The sequence below is a fragment of the Branchiostoma belcheri genome, unplaced genomic scaffold (assembly GCF_001625305.1).
Source record: "Branchiostoma belcheri isolate BF01 breed outbred unplaced genomic scaffold, Haploidv18h27 scaffold9, whole genome shotgun sequence".
Lineage (NCBI taxonomy): Eukaryota > Metazoa > Chordata > Leptocardii > Amphioxiformes > Branchiostomatidae > Branchiostoma > Branchiostoma belcheri.
Window position 1 is genome coordinate 1,456,036 of NW_017804575.1, and position 13,356 is coordinate 1,469,391.

The following is a 13,356-nucleotide window of genomic DNA, read 5'->3' on the forward strand; positions in this document are numbered from 1 at the left end:
CTAGGTTTCAGGTTACTAGTTGATAAGTCAACGTCGATTATCGTTTAACTAGTGTCAGATTAATGGTTTATTTTTTTGCTTTAGGCCACAACAATTTAATTTGTTGGTTCTCGAATTTTTTTCATAAAAAATATGAAGCGACAGGGCGAAAAAATAAAATAAGACAGGTCTAGGAATCCTATTATAGCCCCAAATGTTACGATAGAAGCCATGAAGTCAACACAAAAGGCTGGGTTAATATTTAAACAATGAATTTTGAACTTTTAATCAAACCAGTGCATTCGTAGATAGAAAAACTGTAACAGCTAGGAAGAAAAGGACATCCCTCAACTGTTGGAGGCAAAATATGAGCATTTTTAGTTGATTCAGAAGCAGAATCTTTTTTTTTTCACAAATCAGAAAAAAATGAAGAAGCGAATCCGAGAACCAACAAATTAAATTGCTGTGGCCTTATGTATTAAAACTACATTCATAGGTTATTGCTGTGATTTATCAAATAAGCATTGAAAGCTATCTGAAAAGAATTGTTGACTGACGTTGACTTTGTACAGTGGGTGTGGTGTTTTTCGTAGTCCAAACGTACTTAAGTTGGTTAATAATTTGTCGTTAATAGACCATTGGCAAAGCCTATAACTTGTATATGCCAGATGCAACCAAACCATGCTTTGGCCGGCTTATACATGTACCTACCTGTACCAGGCTTCGTGTCAGGATTATTTGGGGTACCTTTTTTACCTTCGCCAAGAAGGTTATGTTTTTAGTAGCGTTTGTCCGTTTGTCTGTCTGTTTGTTTGTTTGTTTGTTTGCTTGCTTGTTTGTTTGTTTGTGAACAGCATAACTCCAGAAGCTTTTAATGCATTGTCATGAAACTTAGTAGGTCGGTAAGTCTTGATGAGACCTAGAAATGACTATAGATTTTGGACCCCCTGGCGGCTTTTGTTGGTACTGTTGGAACTTCTGGTTTTGATATCTCATGATCTGGACATGCTAGGGTGACGAATTTTGCATGGTAGATAGCTTTTGGGCTAGGCCATGTATATATATAGGGAAGAAGTGACATGAGTTTGGGCTCCCTAGCGGCTTGTTCTGGAACTGCAGGAGCATTTGTTGATAAATCTTCGAACGGGGATAACTCAAGAACCGGGTGACGGATTGTCGTGGAACTCTTGTCTTCTATACACATACAATCGGCCGTTTTATAATGTAAGAGCATACCTGTATACTCTTAAATGGTTACTTTACTGTGATCTCTAAAATACTCATAGCAGACAATAATCGTTTTTATGAAACTAGTGAAACACCGAAATCATAGACAGGATATCCCCCAAAAGTAATATTTCGGAATATTGGCCTATTAAACAGGACCAACTTCTGTGAAATGTATATCCTTCGGGCCGCCTGAAATGAGACTGTAGACCTTTATTGCTCTACAGTACAAGAATAGCATCAATCTATATTAGTGCCGTTATGCAATCGATCACTAGAGTCAGATCAATTTCTTGTTATTGCACAACATTTGTAACAAGCACGGCGATATGGAATTATGAAGGCGTTGTTAATGAACCAAGCTCATGCGTGATTTAACAAGCAAACCTTAATTGAGGTGTTCCGTAAATAGAAATAATGAGCAATTAAGGGTGCGATTTTCTCTGTATGTGTGGAAATGTAAAGCATATACCATCGATGACTACGTGTACAATGTCAAATTATGCAAATTATCATTTTTGAACTAAGGTTGGCGAATACATACGTGGACCTACAGCCATTTCAAGAAGAATATTGAATGTTTGTTATATTATTTTATTTTTCTCACCCATCTGGCAGAAATTTAGGGGGGTTCTCTCTCTCTCTCTCTGTCTCTCTGGCGGACTCTCTCTCTCTCTCTCTCTCTTTGACTATGTTTCTCTCTCTGTCTCTCTTTGACTGTCTCCTCTCTCTGTCTCTCTTTCTGCCTGTCTCTTTCTCTCTGCCTCTGTCTCTCTCTCCCTCTCTGTCTGTCTCTGTCTCTCTGTCTCTGTCTCTGTCTCTCTCTCTCTCTCTCAACATGTCAGTGTGTGTGCACTCTACTCCGAACTTGTGACAGGATATTCTGGATGATGTAGTTTTTGCCGACCACCAAACATCCTTCCCCAGCCCTCTGTTGTTCTAGAGTGTAGAGTCCTGCTATGGACTGTCAGCACATACTTCTAGTCCCCAGAAACACCCCAGTCCTCGGCGGCATCTCAGAACTCCAGACTCAAGCATCTCCACAAGAGCCCTTACACCGTACAAGTGGAAACACTTCCACACGATTATGACTCTCCTACTGAACGTCATATTGAGACTGTCAAGACTCTTCATAAAATCCTACTTACACGCTGCATTTAGTAACGGTGCAGAGAGACAATCGAAAATCACTGTAGCAAAAAAGTGACACAGATTAGATATTGTAGGTTTGCCATATGACATTTCGTACTGATGTCGTATAATGTACATGTTATTAGGGAGTTAGATGATGCATAGCAAACGTTGTAGTATAGTTCTGAACGAGCACCTTCCGTGGTTTCCACTCAGTACATATTGACTTGTCAAACAGTACATGCCAATGTCGACTATGCCCTGTGGTATAGGCCTTGTTCATATGAAATCACCCGAACCGCGATTCGGGTAACTCGCATTCCTCACATCTGGTCCACGTGCCATATATTCCTTTTAAACTGTGCTCGATCACGATTCTCCGAAACTGCATTCATTGTTGTTTGTTGAAAATACGCAAGGTAGTGTGTTATAAATGTCAGAGGTCAACGACCTGCTTGCTGGTGCCCCCCTCCCAGCGTATCTCGGCCGAATCGCGATGCGGGAAAACCGATTCGAAACCACCTCTAGAAGTGGTTTGGGATCGAGGCGCTTTCAATGTGATTTGGAGCGTTCAGATGGGGCCACTTGAAACCGGCTTCGGGGTAAACCACATGTAAAGCGCCTTCACTGACTTCATATGAACAGGGCCTATGCCCTGTGGTATAGTATCACGTTATGGTGCAGGTGTTAGCCCCCGTTCCTGGGCCCTGTGTGATCAGGCTGATTATATCACCCTTCGCATAAACAAACATGGCGACGATATCGTTTGAAGGACGACAGAAGGTTAGGCCACAGCAAGTAAATTTTATGGATGGCATCGACGCGCGCATGAAGTTTTAACTGATTTTGAAAAAAAAAGTTTTGTTTCCCTCTGACAGTGGTCAACATTCCGAAAATGGGCAAAGATGTCTGTTGCCATGCCGGAAGGTGGATGGCAGATAAATATGAAGAGAGGAGACAAGACAAGCCTCTGATTTATTGTCTTGCCTTTTTGATGCAGTGGTGCATTTCATTCCTTCTATATGTCATGTTCCCACTGAATCAAAGCCGTCTGTACATTGACTTTTATCTTGCAGTGACAAATGGATTTTGTAATAGTTGGCAGTAAACTTAGCACAATATAGATATCCTTTCTTGTCTAACAAGGTTTATGATGTGAAAATTTGAAAATGTAGGAATCTTGTTTCAGTTTTGGCCCGCCTTGTTTTTTTTTCACCCTATCGCATTAGATTTGGAGTCTGTGGAGGATGTCATCCATAAAATTTACTTGTTGTGGCCTTACGGAGGTACTTTGACAAACATGGTAGCAGGTGGAGGGGGAGGGGGGTGATCCAGTACAAAGCCGGATCCAGACTCTTTTCATCGTTTTCATCCACAAGGGTCTATATGGAAGTCACGAAATTGCACCATCCTCGACCGCGCGGCTTTTGAATCCAGTGAGTCCGGAAATTAAATCGTCAATCTTTTCTAAGGAGTTGAAATACACGGAAGTTGACTAAGAAGCTTGAATATCGAACATCTATTTTTTTCTATGACTATCTGGAACAATTTTCCAAATCACCAAATATCGCAAATTCAGCTCGTAGTTTCCCTGTCTTGTATGCCAGTGGTCAGTGGGTACATATGCTGATAACGGTATTATGTTTACGAGTTAGATTGATTTATTGGGTTGTCAAAGGCTATTAGATGAGTAAACGTTAATGTGGGCTAAAGTTTCATTTTCTCGCAGCTGATCATTGTGAGTCCAGTGCAGTTGCTAGGTTTTTGCCGAGGAAGGTATCACGCCTCTCAATACAAGCCACATGTCACTACGGATTCTATAGGGAGTCTGATTGGGCTTTAGGAATGAAATTGAAATCAACACGACGAGGGTAGTGAATAGATTGTGGGTTGTGGGGATACAGTAGTAGTCTCTACCAGGCTTCGGGAGACGGCTGGAAAGAGTAGAAATCGGGAGATAACAAATAGAGAGATAACATGCCGAGGGAGTTGGACCGCTAGAGAGTACATTTTTAGCACTGAGATACTCAGTTCTTTTGTTGGAATAATGAGGGGGTTACTTTTATACGTTTGATCGTAGCAACCCCGCACAGGCTTCGGGAGCGGCAACTGTACTCTCTAGCAGACCAACTCCCCCGGCATGTTATCTCTCTATTTGGCCGATTTCTACACTTTCCAGCCGTCTCCCGAAGGCTGGAAGAGGCTAGGGAAATATAGATAGACAAAATTTTGGCGGATAAATTCAATGGGTATGTAATTCCTAAAACATATTATGTTACATAGTATGCTATAAGAATTTCTACTATTTTTCACCACTATGTTCAAGGAGTCTGGTAGAGACATTACAAGATTTCAGAAATTTAGATCAACACAGCTAGAGAGTTTTTGGAAATTCTAACACAAGGCGCCCGCGTCGGACAAAAGGAAATACGTCACACTTGATTTGACAGCCTAGCCTACAGCAAACAGCTGACTGATCTTTTTTCTTGGAACTACATTTTTTTTCTTGGAAGTACAATTTGCCCCAGACGTTTGATGAAAAACCCTAGCCTCCTTCCTACACTATCTAAGCCATAACCTTCTGCCGAAGATATAAGCGCGTAATAAAAGACCAAGGGGTGGGGCCTGGTAGAAAATTCGGTGCGCACTTTGATGCCTACATCGTAGCCTCCACCAGGCCTTCCTACGGGGGTACGGATCCTAGAATTCGGTAAAAAAAAAGGAAATAGTTGGCCAGGAGAGTCAGTCCGTGAGAGAATTAATTTCTCTCCAAGCAGAGGTTGATGAGGGAAGATCGTTACCTATTTATATATGGCCCGTTTTTTGTTTGTTTGTTTGTTTGTTTGTTTTTGTTTTTGTTTTTGCTGTTGTTGTTTTTTGTCGCTACCTCAACTCTTTGGCGGCCAATTGGACCCTCTCTGGGCAATGGAAACTGCCTGGCCAATTTGATACTGTCTTTTTGCCACCGTAGGATCTGCTTGGAGATTATAATTTCGCGGGCAACTGAACTCTACGCTGGCTAAACTCCCCTACGCAAATATTCTCCCAATTTGCTAGATTTTACTCTTTTTTTCACCCGCGTTGTTAGCTTGGTAGAGACTTTGTATTCTCCAAGCAGAGGTTTGGGTTTTGTCTTATTTTGGGCGTGTTTTTAGGCCTTTTTATCGGGGTTTCTTTTTTTCACTGGAATTTTTTTTCACCCCACTCCCCAAATAAATTCCAGTGCAAAAAAGAAACCCCGATAAAAAGCCTAAAAACGCGCCAAAAATAACCCAAAACTCAAACCTCTGCTTGGAGAGTACCTACATTGTAGCCTCTACCAGACACCCGTGGGTCGCAAATTGGAGCTTCTATGGCCCTGGATCTTCTCTGGTATACTATCCCTTTATTTCGGCCAATTTCTACTATTTTTCCAGCGATCCGCGGTGCCTGGTAGAGGCTACCTACATTGTACGTTGACACATTTCGGGGACACTGTGTCGTTTTTAACTCCGCCCACCCGTGTCGACACACGTGTGCATGTGGGCCTTGTAAATAGGACAGTAGCCGTCTGTAAACATGCCCGTCAAAAGTCCGCCCCGGGGCTCCGATAGTAGGATAGTTCTGCACCGGTGCACGTGTATCGGTCAACTCTATACCTAACGCACTTGACAAAACATAGAAGACACAATGAGGGCATGGTTTGTTTCCGAACCGTATTGTTCCAAAGAAATCATAAAAACGGATACTCTGAGCCCTTTCGCGGTGTGACCGCTTAGTTTTATGACTTAGGCCAGATCAAGTAATTTTTATGGATGACATTAGCACGTGCATTGATTTTCGCCTGATTTTGGAAAAAAAATTGTTGCCCTCTAACAGTGGTCAACATTCCGAAAATGGGCAACTCTAGATGTTGCCATGCCGGAACGTGGATTGATAAATACATATATGAAGAGAGAAGACAAGACAAGGCTCTGGTTTTGTCTTTTACTTTGATGCAGTGATCCATTTTATTCCTTTCATATGAAATGTACTGAATCAAAACCTTTTGTACACTGATTGAAAACTTTTCTTTTTTTAGTGACAATGGATATTGTAACAGTTGGCAGTAAACTTAACACAATATAGGTATCATTTCTTGTTTAACAGGGTTCATGATGTCAAAATTTGAAAACGTAGGAATCTTGGTTTTTGTCCCGCCTTGTTTTTTTTCGCCCTATCGCATTAGATTTGGAATCTGCGGAAGATGTCATCCAAAAAATTTACTTGCTGTGGCCTTATATATATTGAAGGGAAACCTGTGCGTAAAGCGTAAGCCAACTCGGCCATCGACGCGCCAGTATAATTTCGTAATTGTTGCTGATCGACTGGACACATACAGACGACCTTCACGTAGAGACACGTGAACTTGCAATTGACGATCTGCTGTTGAGAGTGAACCGGGCGATTCGGTTGTAATTTCAGGGCAGATATGGGGAGGTCACCTCGTAACGTTTTGTGATGGCCCCGCCAGTTTATTTCCAATGTATTGCAGCCTGATTGCCATTCAGTATAAATGGAATATATGGACTTGTTTATGCAGTTTTAGACTTTTAAATCAGAGACTATGAACTTGGTTTAGCCTCCGTAGCATGCTTGTTATAGAACTGGGGGTTTGGTGGTCTTCGGCTGTTTTCTGATTAACACAGTTCTAAAAACGGGGGTAATTCAACCAGGCCGCCTATGTTGTCTGTATGCAATCAGAAAATAGCACATAAAAGCTCCCAAAGACCCTAAAGACCGACCCCCCCCCCAAAAAAAACAACAAAAAAACATTATTTGGCATGCAATGGAGGCTAGACTGTTAGGAATGAATGAACTTTATTGCTCAACAATCGTACAAGGTACAATGTGTGGCAGTAATACAACAACACTACAAAACTTGACTTACTTCAAACTACTATCTAAACAGTATCTGAGTTACCATATGGTCATGTATTGATGATATGTTCTCGCTTATGGAATAAAGTGTACAGAAATTGGCCTACGTAAGGCAAGTAAATTTTATAGATGACATCAGCGCGCGCATTAATTTTCGTCTGATTTTGGAAAAAAAAAGAAGAAATTTTGTTGCCTTCTGACAGTGGTCAACATGCCGAAAATGGGCAAAAATGTGTGTTGTCATGCTGGAAGGTGGATGGCAGATAACTATGAAGAGAGGAGACAAGAAAAGGCTCTGATTTAATGTTTTGTTTCTTACGTTGATGCAGTGATATGTGATGCTGACTGTGTATATGTGATGTTCCCACTGCATCAAAACCATTTGTACAATGATTGAGTCAAATTTTAAATTGTAGGAGCCTTGTTTTTTTCGGCCCGCCTTGTTTTGTTTTCGCCCGCTCGCATTAGATTTGGAGTCTGCGGAGAATGTCATCCATAAAATTTACTTGCTGTGGCCTAAGCAGATATTGTAGTTGGACATGGTTTGGATGGAGCCTATCAGAATAGACAGCACACAAATCAGTCATGTATAGGGGGTTGGACATCTCATACATGTAGGATATTGGCCTTGGCTATGAGCCTGACTCACGGGTTGCTGGTAAGGCCACACCAAGTAAATTTCATGGATGACGTCCTTTGGAGACCCTAAATCTAATGCGAGAGGGCGAAAAAAAACAAGATGCCTAGATTAGAAATATACTAAGAGACGACAAATGATAGGACACAAATTGAATGAGGTGACACAGTGTAACAAGCAAGAAGTCTTTTATATTCATCATCAAAACAGCAATAAATCAGGTGGAACAGCAGTTGTCGTCCTGTTTGGGGAGATAGAATGGAGCGGTTAGCAAGTTTCTTCAAATGTGGCAGCATGTACCAAACTGAATTCCTAATTGAAGTCATGATTTCCTTGCTTGATGCTTCATAATCTTTGGTCAGTACAAACCTATTTGCGGCACTGTCGTGACTCTTTGGTCATAGTTACAGGAAGCGGAATTTCTTGTGTTTTTTTTTTCTAGGAACAGGCCAAAATCAATGCGCGCGCGGACGTCATCCATAAAATTTACTTGGTGTGGCCTAAAGTATTAGTGACCAAATGGAGGTACCGGAAAGTATATTTCCTGTGACTCGTGGTGATGTTTGTACGCTTCGATGCAGATATATTATATACATGACACATACATGTATGCAGATATCAATAATGGCGTGTACCCACCCAGTGCCTGTCCGGCTGGGTTTTTATTGACAGACGTTTGATGGATCATATTCTCCTGGTTTGCTGCTGACTCTCTTCCCACCATTTGCCCGGCGTTTTCACGTGTGATTTCTTTATTTTCAGTCCAGAGTTTTCAGTCTATTGTATGGTATTAGTCTAACTCTAGCAACGACCTTGGTACTCGTATATAAACTGAAGGGTTGCCCCAAATTTTCTCTTTTTTTTTTCTCGCTTTAAAAGTATCTGAACTTATATGCGCTATCCCCTCCTCTTATGATATGAAATAGGGTTATGAACTTTACTCTCCAAGCAGAGGTTTGGGTTTTGGCTTATTTTTGGCGTGTTTTTTTGGCTTTTTATCACGGTTTCTTTTTCACACGGCCAAATAGAGAGATAACATGTCAGGGGAGTTTGTCTGCTGGGAGAGAACATTTTGCTGCATGTTATCTCTCTATTTGGCCGATTTCTACTCTTTCCTGCCGCCTCCCGAAGCATGGTAGAGGCTAGACAATATCTTCTTCCCCAGAAATACTTTGGAATAGCCCCTTGTGGGAACCTGTGTCATTGGTAGCCCGACTGCGACGCCAACGAAACAAAGGCGGAAAGCGCTCTGACCCGTGACCCGACAATCCATACGTCACGGCGTGTTGCCAGGCTGGGGTAGGCTCTCTCCATTCCTGTGCCGGGGTCGGCTGCTACTAGCTCGCTCGCGGGGTCGTTCCGGCAAAACTTGGCGGCAACTAGACACGATATCGCCCGGATTTTCCCTCGGAATGGTCCCGATCTAACACCTATCGTTTCTTTGGTACAGGAAATACGGAATTCTGTGTTGTTTACGAGCGCTCGAGGCTTCGGTAGGACTGAGAGTTCGCTGCGAGTTACGTACTACCACTACTAGTATTATGGCGATCCTGAAGAAGCAGTGACCGGTACCGGGAACACACTCGGCCTGCCCCAGGATGGAATCTCTACTCCTAACGGAGTACGGAGTGTTTCTCGTGCTCATGTGTGTGCCCGGGATGTTACCTGTGGTAGGACAGAACACATCAGGTACGTACAACGCTCTGTTTGTATCCTTACACTATTGTTGTTACACGTACCGCGGCCGGACGCCGTAGTGTGCGATGTTTTGTATTGTGTGTATGTGTGAAAGTCGACCCGGCGACGCCATCTTTTTCAGGGGGGACCTTTACCGTACTCGTTATTGTAACACTATGTACATGTTACTCCTCCGATTATATACAAAGACAAGCCTGCGTTAAAGAGACTAGATAAACGCAAAACTACACCTACATGTCTACATTCTTCCTACACGGCGTTAGTTATTTGATCTTATTTGTCTCCAGGCGAAACTCAGGTGTTTATTGCAGGTAAGACAAGTATGACGTCAGTTAGCCTAGTCATTCCTAGCTTCTGGCAACCCAGTATTGTACTCTGAAACCTGACAGGAAATATAACATATCGGACTGACTGTAAAGCGATACAAGGACGTTTAGTAGTAATTGGGTTACTAACCTTTTCACATTAGTCATCAACTCCCCCCCTCCCCACAAAAAAAAAAAAAAAACTGAGAAGACGCAAAAATTATTAGGTTTAAATTATCCTAAAATATACCGTTCCTGTGTATTTTTTACCCCTTTACCGCTTTTTAATACAGCTAACTTTAACTCTGTTGAGATCGAAAATATAACTCTATATAAACCAAATGGCTGCTACTTATGTTATGTTCACGCACGGCATACTCTATCTGTGAACTGTTTTAAAATATTGCCCCACAAGAAAATACTAGACGTCAAGGGTAAACACTGGGATTATAAGACATGTTTCTTTGATTACAACCTCCAAACGAACATACCCGGACTGTACCAAGCCCGTATGGCGGCGTACCTTCGCCCTTCGCCCGCACCCTACAGTCACGAACATCGTAAACAAGATACGCGTGTTTTCCCCAGTATACCCTGGGTGCCAAACTAGTATCGGGCCATTAGCCGTTTTCCTTCGGCAGCCAAGAGCCCTTCTCCCGCCTATCTAAATTACCGCTACGGGGGAGTTGAGCCCGAGGGGTTTGTCAGCGAGATACACAATAGTTCCTACTGGGACTACCTTTTTTTTTAGGTTTTAGTAGGTACAAGTCGTCTATCGTAGGACTCAATAAACATCATTGAAATAAACAAATGTAGGAAGACATAAACAACTACACACGAGTTAATCAAACATATTTGTAGACAAAAGTGTTATGATAACTAACTAAGTAGAGTTGGATAAGTTTTTTTCACATTCCTGCCCGGAGACTATTGCAAATAAAAATGATAAAAGAGCATTGAAACAGAATACATAATGACTTCAAAATCTACATAATAAAAGGTAATTAATTGTCTAAAAGTATAGCTATGTTTACTATGTCTGGAGGGTTTGACTTCTATTTTGTAAACCATGGAAGACGTGTTTTTGAACCCACGGCAAAAATTAGGTTGCCATCAGAATTTTAGGTTGCCACCTACAAGTTACTACTTTCCTCAAATTAAGTAATGTTACATACATAAGCCTTTGACAATATTTCTAACAACCTTTAGTAACTTAATTGATACTAGTAATAGCCATTAATACCTAAAATTAAAAAGCATCTGACGGCTACAGTGGTGCAAGCCAAGTGGGCATGATTTCGGGGGGGGGGCATTCTTAAAACCTAGGTAACACACTGGGCTACCTAGGTTCAACAATAGGTTGCCAAAAGTAAAATTTGGTTGCCCGGGGCAACTGGGCAACCAGGTATTTTGCACACTGTACTGTGTACATGAACACGAAATGTACAAAATGACTATGGTTGATCCACAGTGCGTAGTGGGGTTCTGTGTGTGTACTGTGTGTAAAAAATGCATGCGGTAGGTTGTTAATACGGGGGCAGGGACAGTATGGCGACCGTGGTGAGAGATTACATACTCCTGCTAAGTACGCCTGGTGATTTCATACACAGTTGTGGTTTCCCTTCTCGTTTCCCCGTTAACAAAGAAACCCGTTCGGATGGTGGAAGAAATTACCGAATGAGTCAGACGAGTAACCCCCATGAAGCTTAGGCCGTGCGCGCGATCGTGTGTTATCAAAACGTGCTATTCAGGCCAAGTGTTGAGGGAGTGTTCACAAATACAAAGAAAGGAGGGGCGTTTTTTTAACAATGCGTGAGAAAAATGGGAAGAAATTGGCGTTTTTCTCGCATTCATTAGTAAATGTGCATTTGAATAGCTGGCTTACTTGTCTTCTATACCTTTGGGGATTCGAACGCACACACACAGAGCGTAGTTCAATCATCTCGCAGTGCATTGTACACAGACACTAATCTCCAAGCAGATATCTCGGTGGCAAAAAGACAGTATCAAATTGGCCAGGCAGTACCCATTAGCCAGAGAAGGCATAGGTCCGCGGCCACCGACGGTAGGGGTCAGGACAAAAAAAAACGGCCAGATATATAAAAAGAATGTAACGATCATTCCCCCACAACCTCTGCTTGGAGAGTACATTGTACACAGACACTTGTACGGGGTTTCAAATGTCCTTTACCCGTAGCACTAATGGAATAGCACATAGGAGGAAATCCAAACACATTTACAATCCCCTGTGAAATTCTCTAGCGGTAATTTATTACAAACCATTCTCGGAACCTGCCAGCAGCGGGATTTTACGATGTTTACTTAGTAAGATGAATTCGTTCTTTTCGTGAACAAAGCCCGACCCCCCCTCCCCCTTGGCCATGATTATGAAGGGCCAAGGCCATTCAATACCTTCTTTGAACTCGAGCCAAAATCCTACTGAATACAAAGCGATCAAAACATTAAAGTGGACGATCAGGAACAGACTAAACATGGCTTTTATCTTCCTAGCCAGGAAAACGTGGCGTAACGTACCGCAGTCGGCTTCAAAGACGCCAAGAAAGTTCAGTCAACCTCCTTACAGTTTAGAAGTCTGTACAATATTATAGAAAACGTTTTGCGACATGTGTACAAAGCTACTTTCAATTCAGCCAAGGGGGGTTATATTGAATGAATGCCGACTTGTATTGCACATTTTTGCCACACTGGGCTAAGTACAGGTCAAAACAAAACATGATGAAAAAATTACAAAATAAAACTAGCTAACATTACATAAATTCAACTTCTCGCTTTTCAGTTATAGTAGAGATAAAGGAACAGATATGCTTTTCGATTGAAGGTTTGTCAAGTCGCATTAGGAATATGAATTTTTCTACAGTGCTCAAGTGTATGAAGTAAGGAAATAGGTTTTGTACAAGCCTATACAGATCATTTCTCTCTTTACTATATAAATTATAATCTACATTCTATAACAAAGTGACATTCGTCCTCTATTCTATTCAAATTACAACATGTACATAAAAACCTTCTTGTTTCAACCCCACCAGCCAGTAATGCATGTATTTCACGGACCATTGCTGAAAACATTAGACTTATAATTATTGCCATTTGGTGTCACAATCCACGTAATGGGGGCACATATATAACTAGCACACACCCCTTACGCACGTACGCACGCACACACAGTGTAATGTTTGTTAATGTACAACATACATGTAGTGCATTGGGAATGTAGCATAATGTTGCAATCTTAGTGAACCCAAACGTGTTTTGGGAATAAAATTGAATATCGCGGAGCATTGTTTTTTCTCTTGAACAAACCGCTACCTCTCCCCAAATTTTAATTCCTCTCTTGCTCAAATAAACACATAACATTCTCCATATGCTAGTCTACATAACGTTTAGTCTCATGCTAGTCACCACCAGACTTATTCGCAGGCTGAATACATAGTAGAAATCGACCTAAAAGTAGCCTCCTTT

General features: G+C 41.8%; 1 protein-coding gene across 1 annotated transcript in view; it reads left to right on the forward strand.

The window, feature by feature from the left end:
- Positions 1-9,159: 9,159 nt before the first annotated feature.
- The window catches only part of LOC109487881 (MAM and LDL-receptor class A domain-containing protein 2-like), a 33,778-nt gene continuing 29,581 nt past the window's right edge, over positions 9,160-13,356 (forward strand). Inside the window, 1 exon segment of the mRNA XM_019791988.1 lies at positions 9,160-9,562. Within this exon segment, the coding sequence (XP_019647547.1) occupies positions 9,472-9,562 (91 nt within the window). The 5' untranslated portion in view covers positions 9,160-9,471.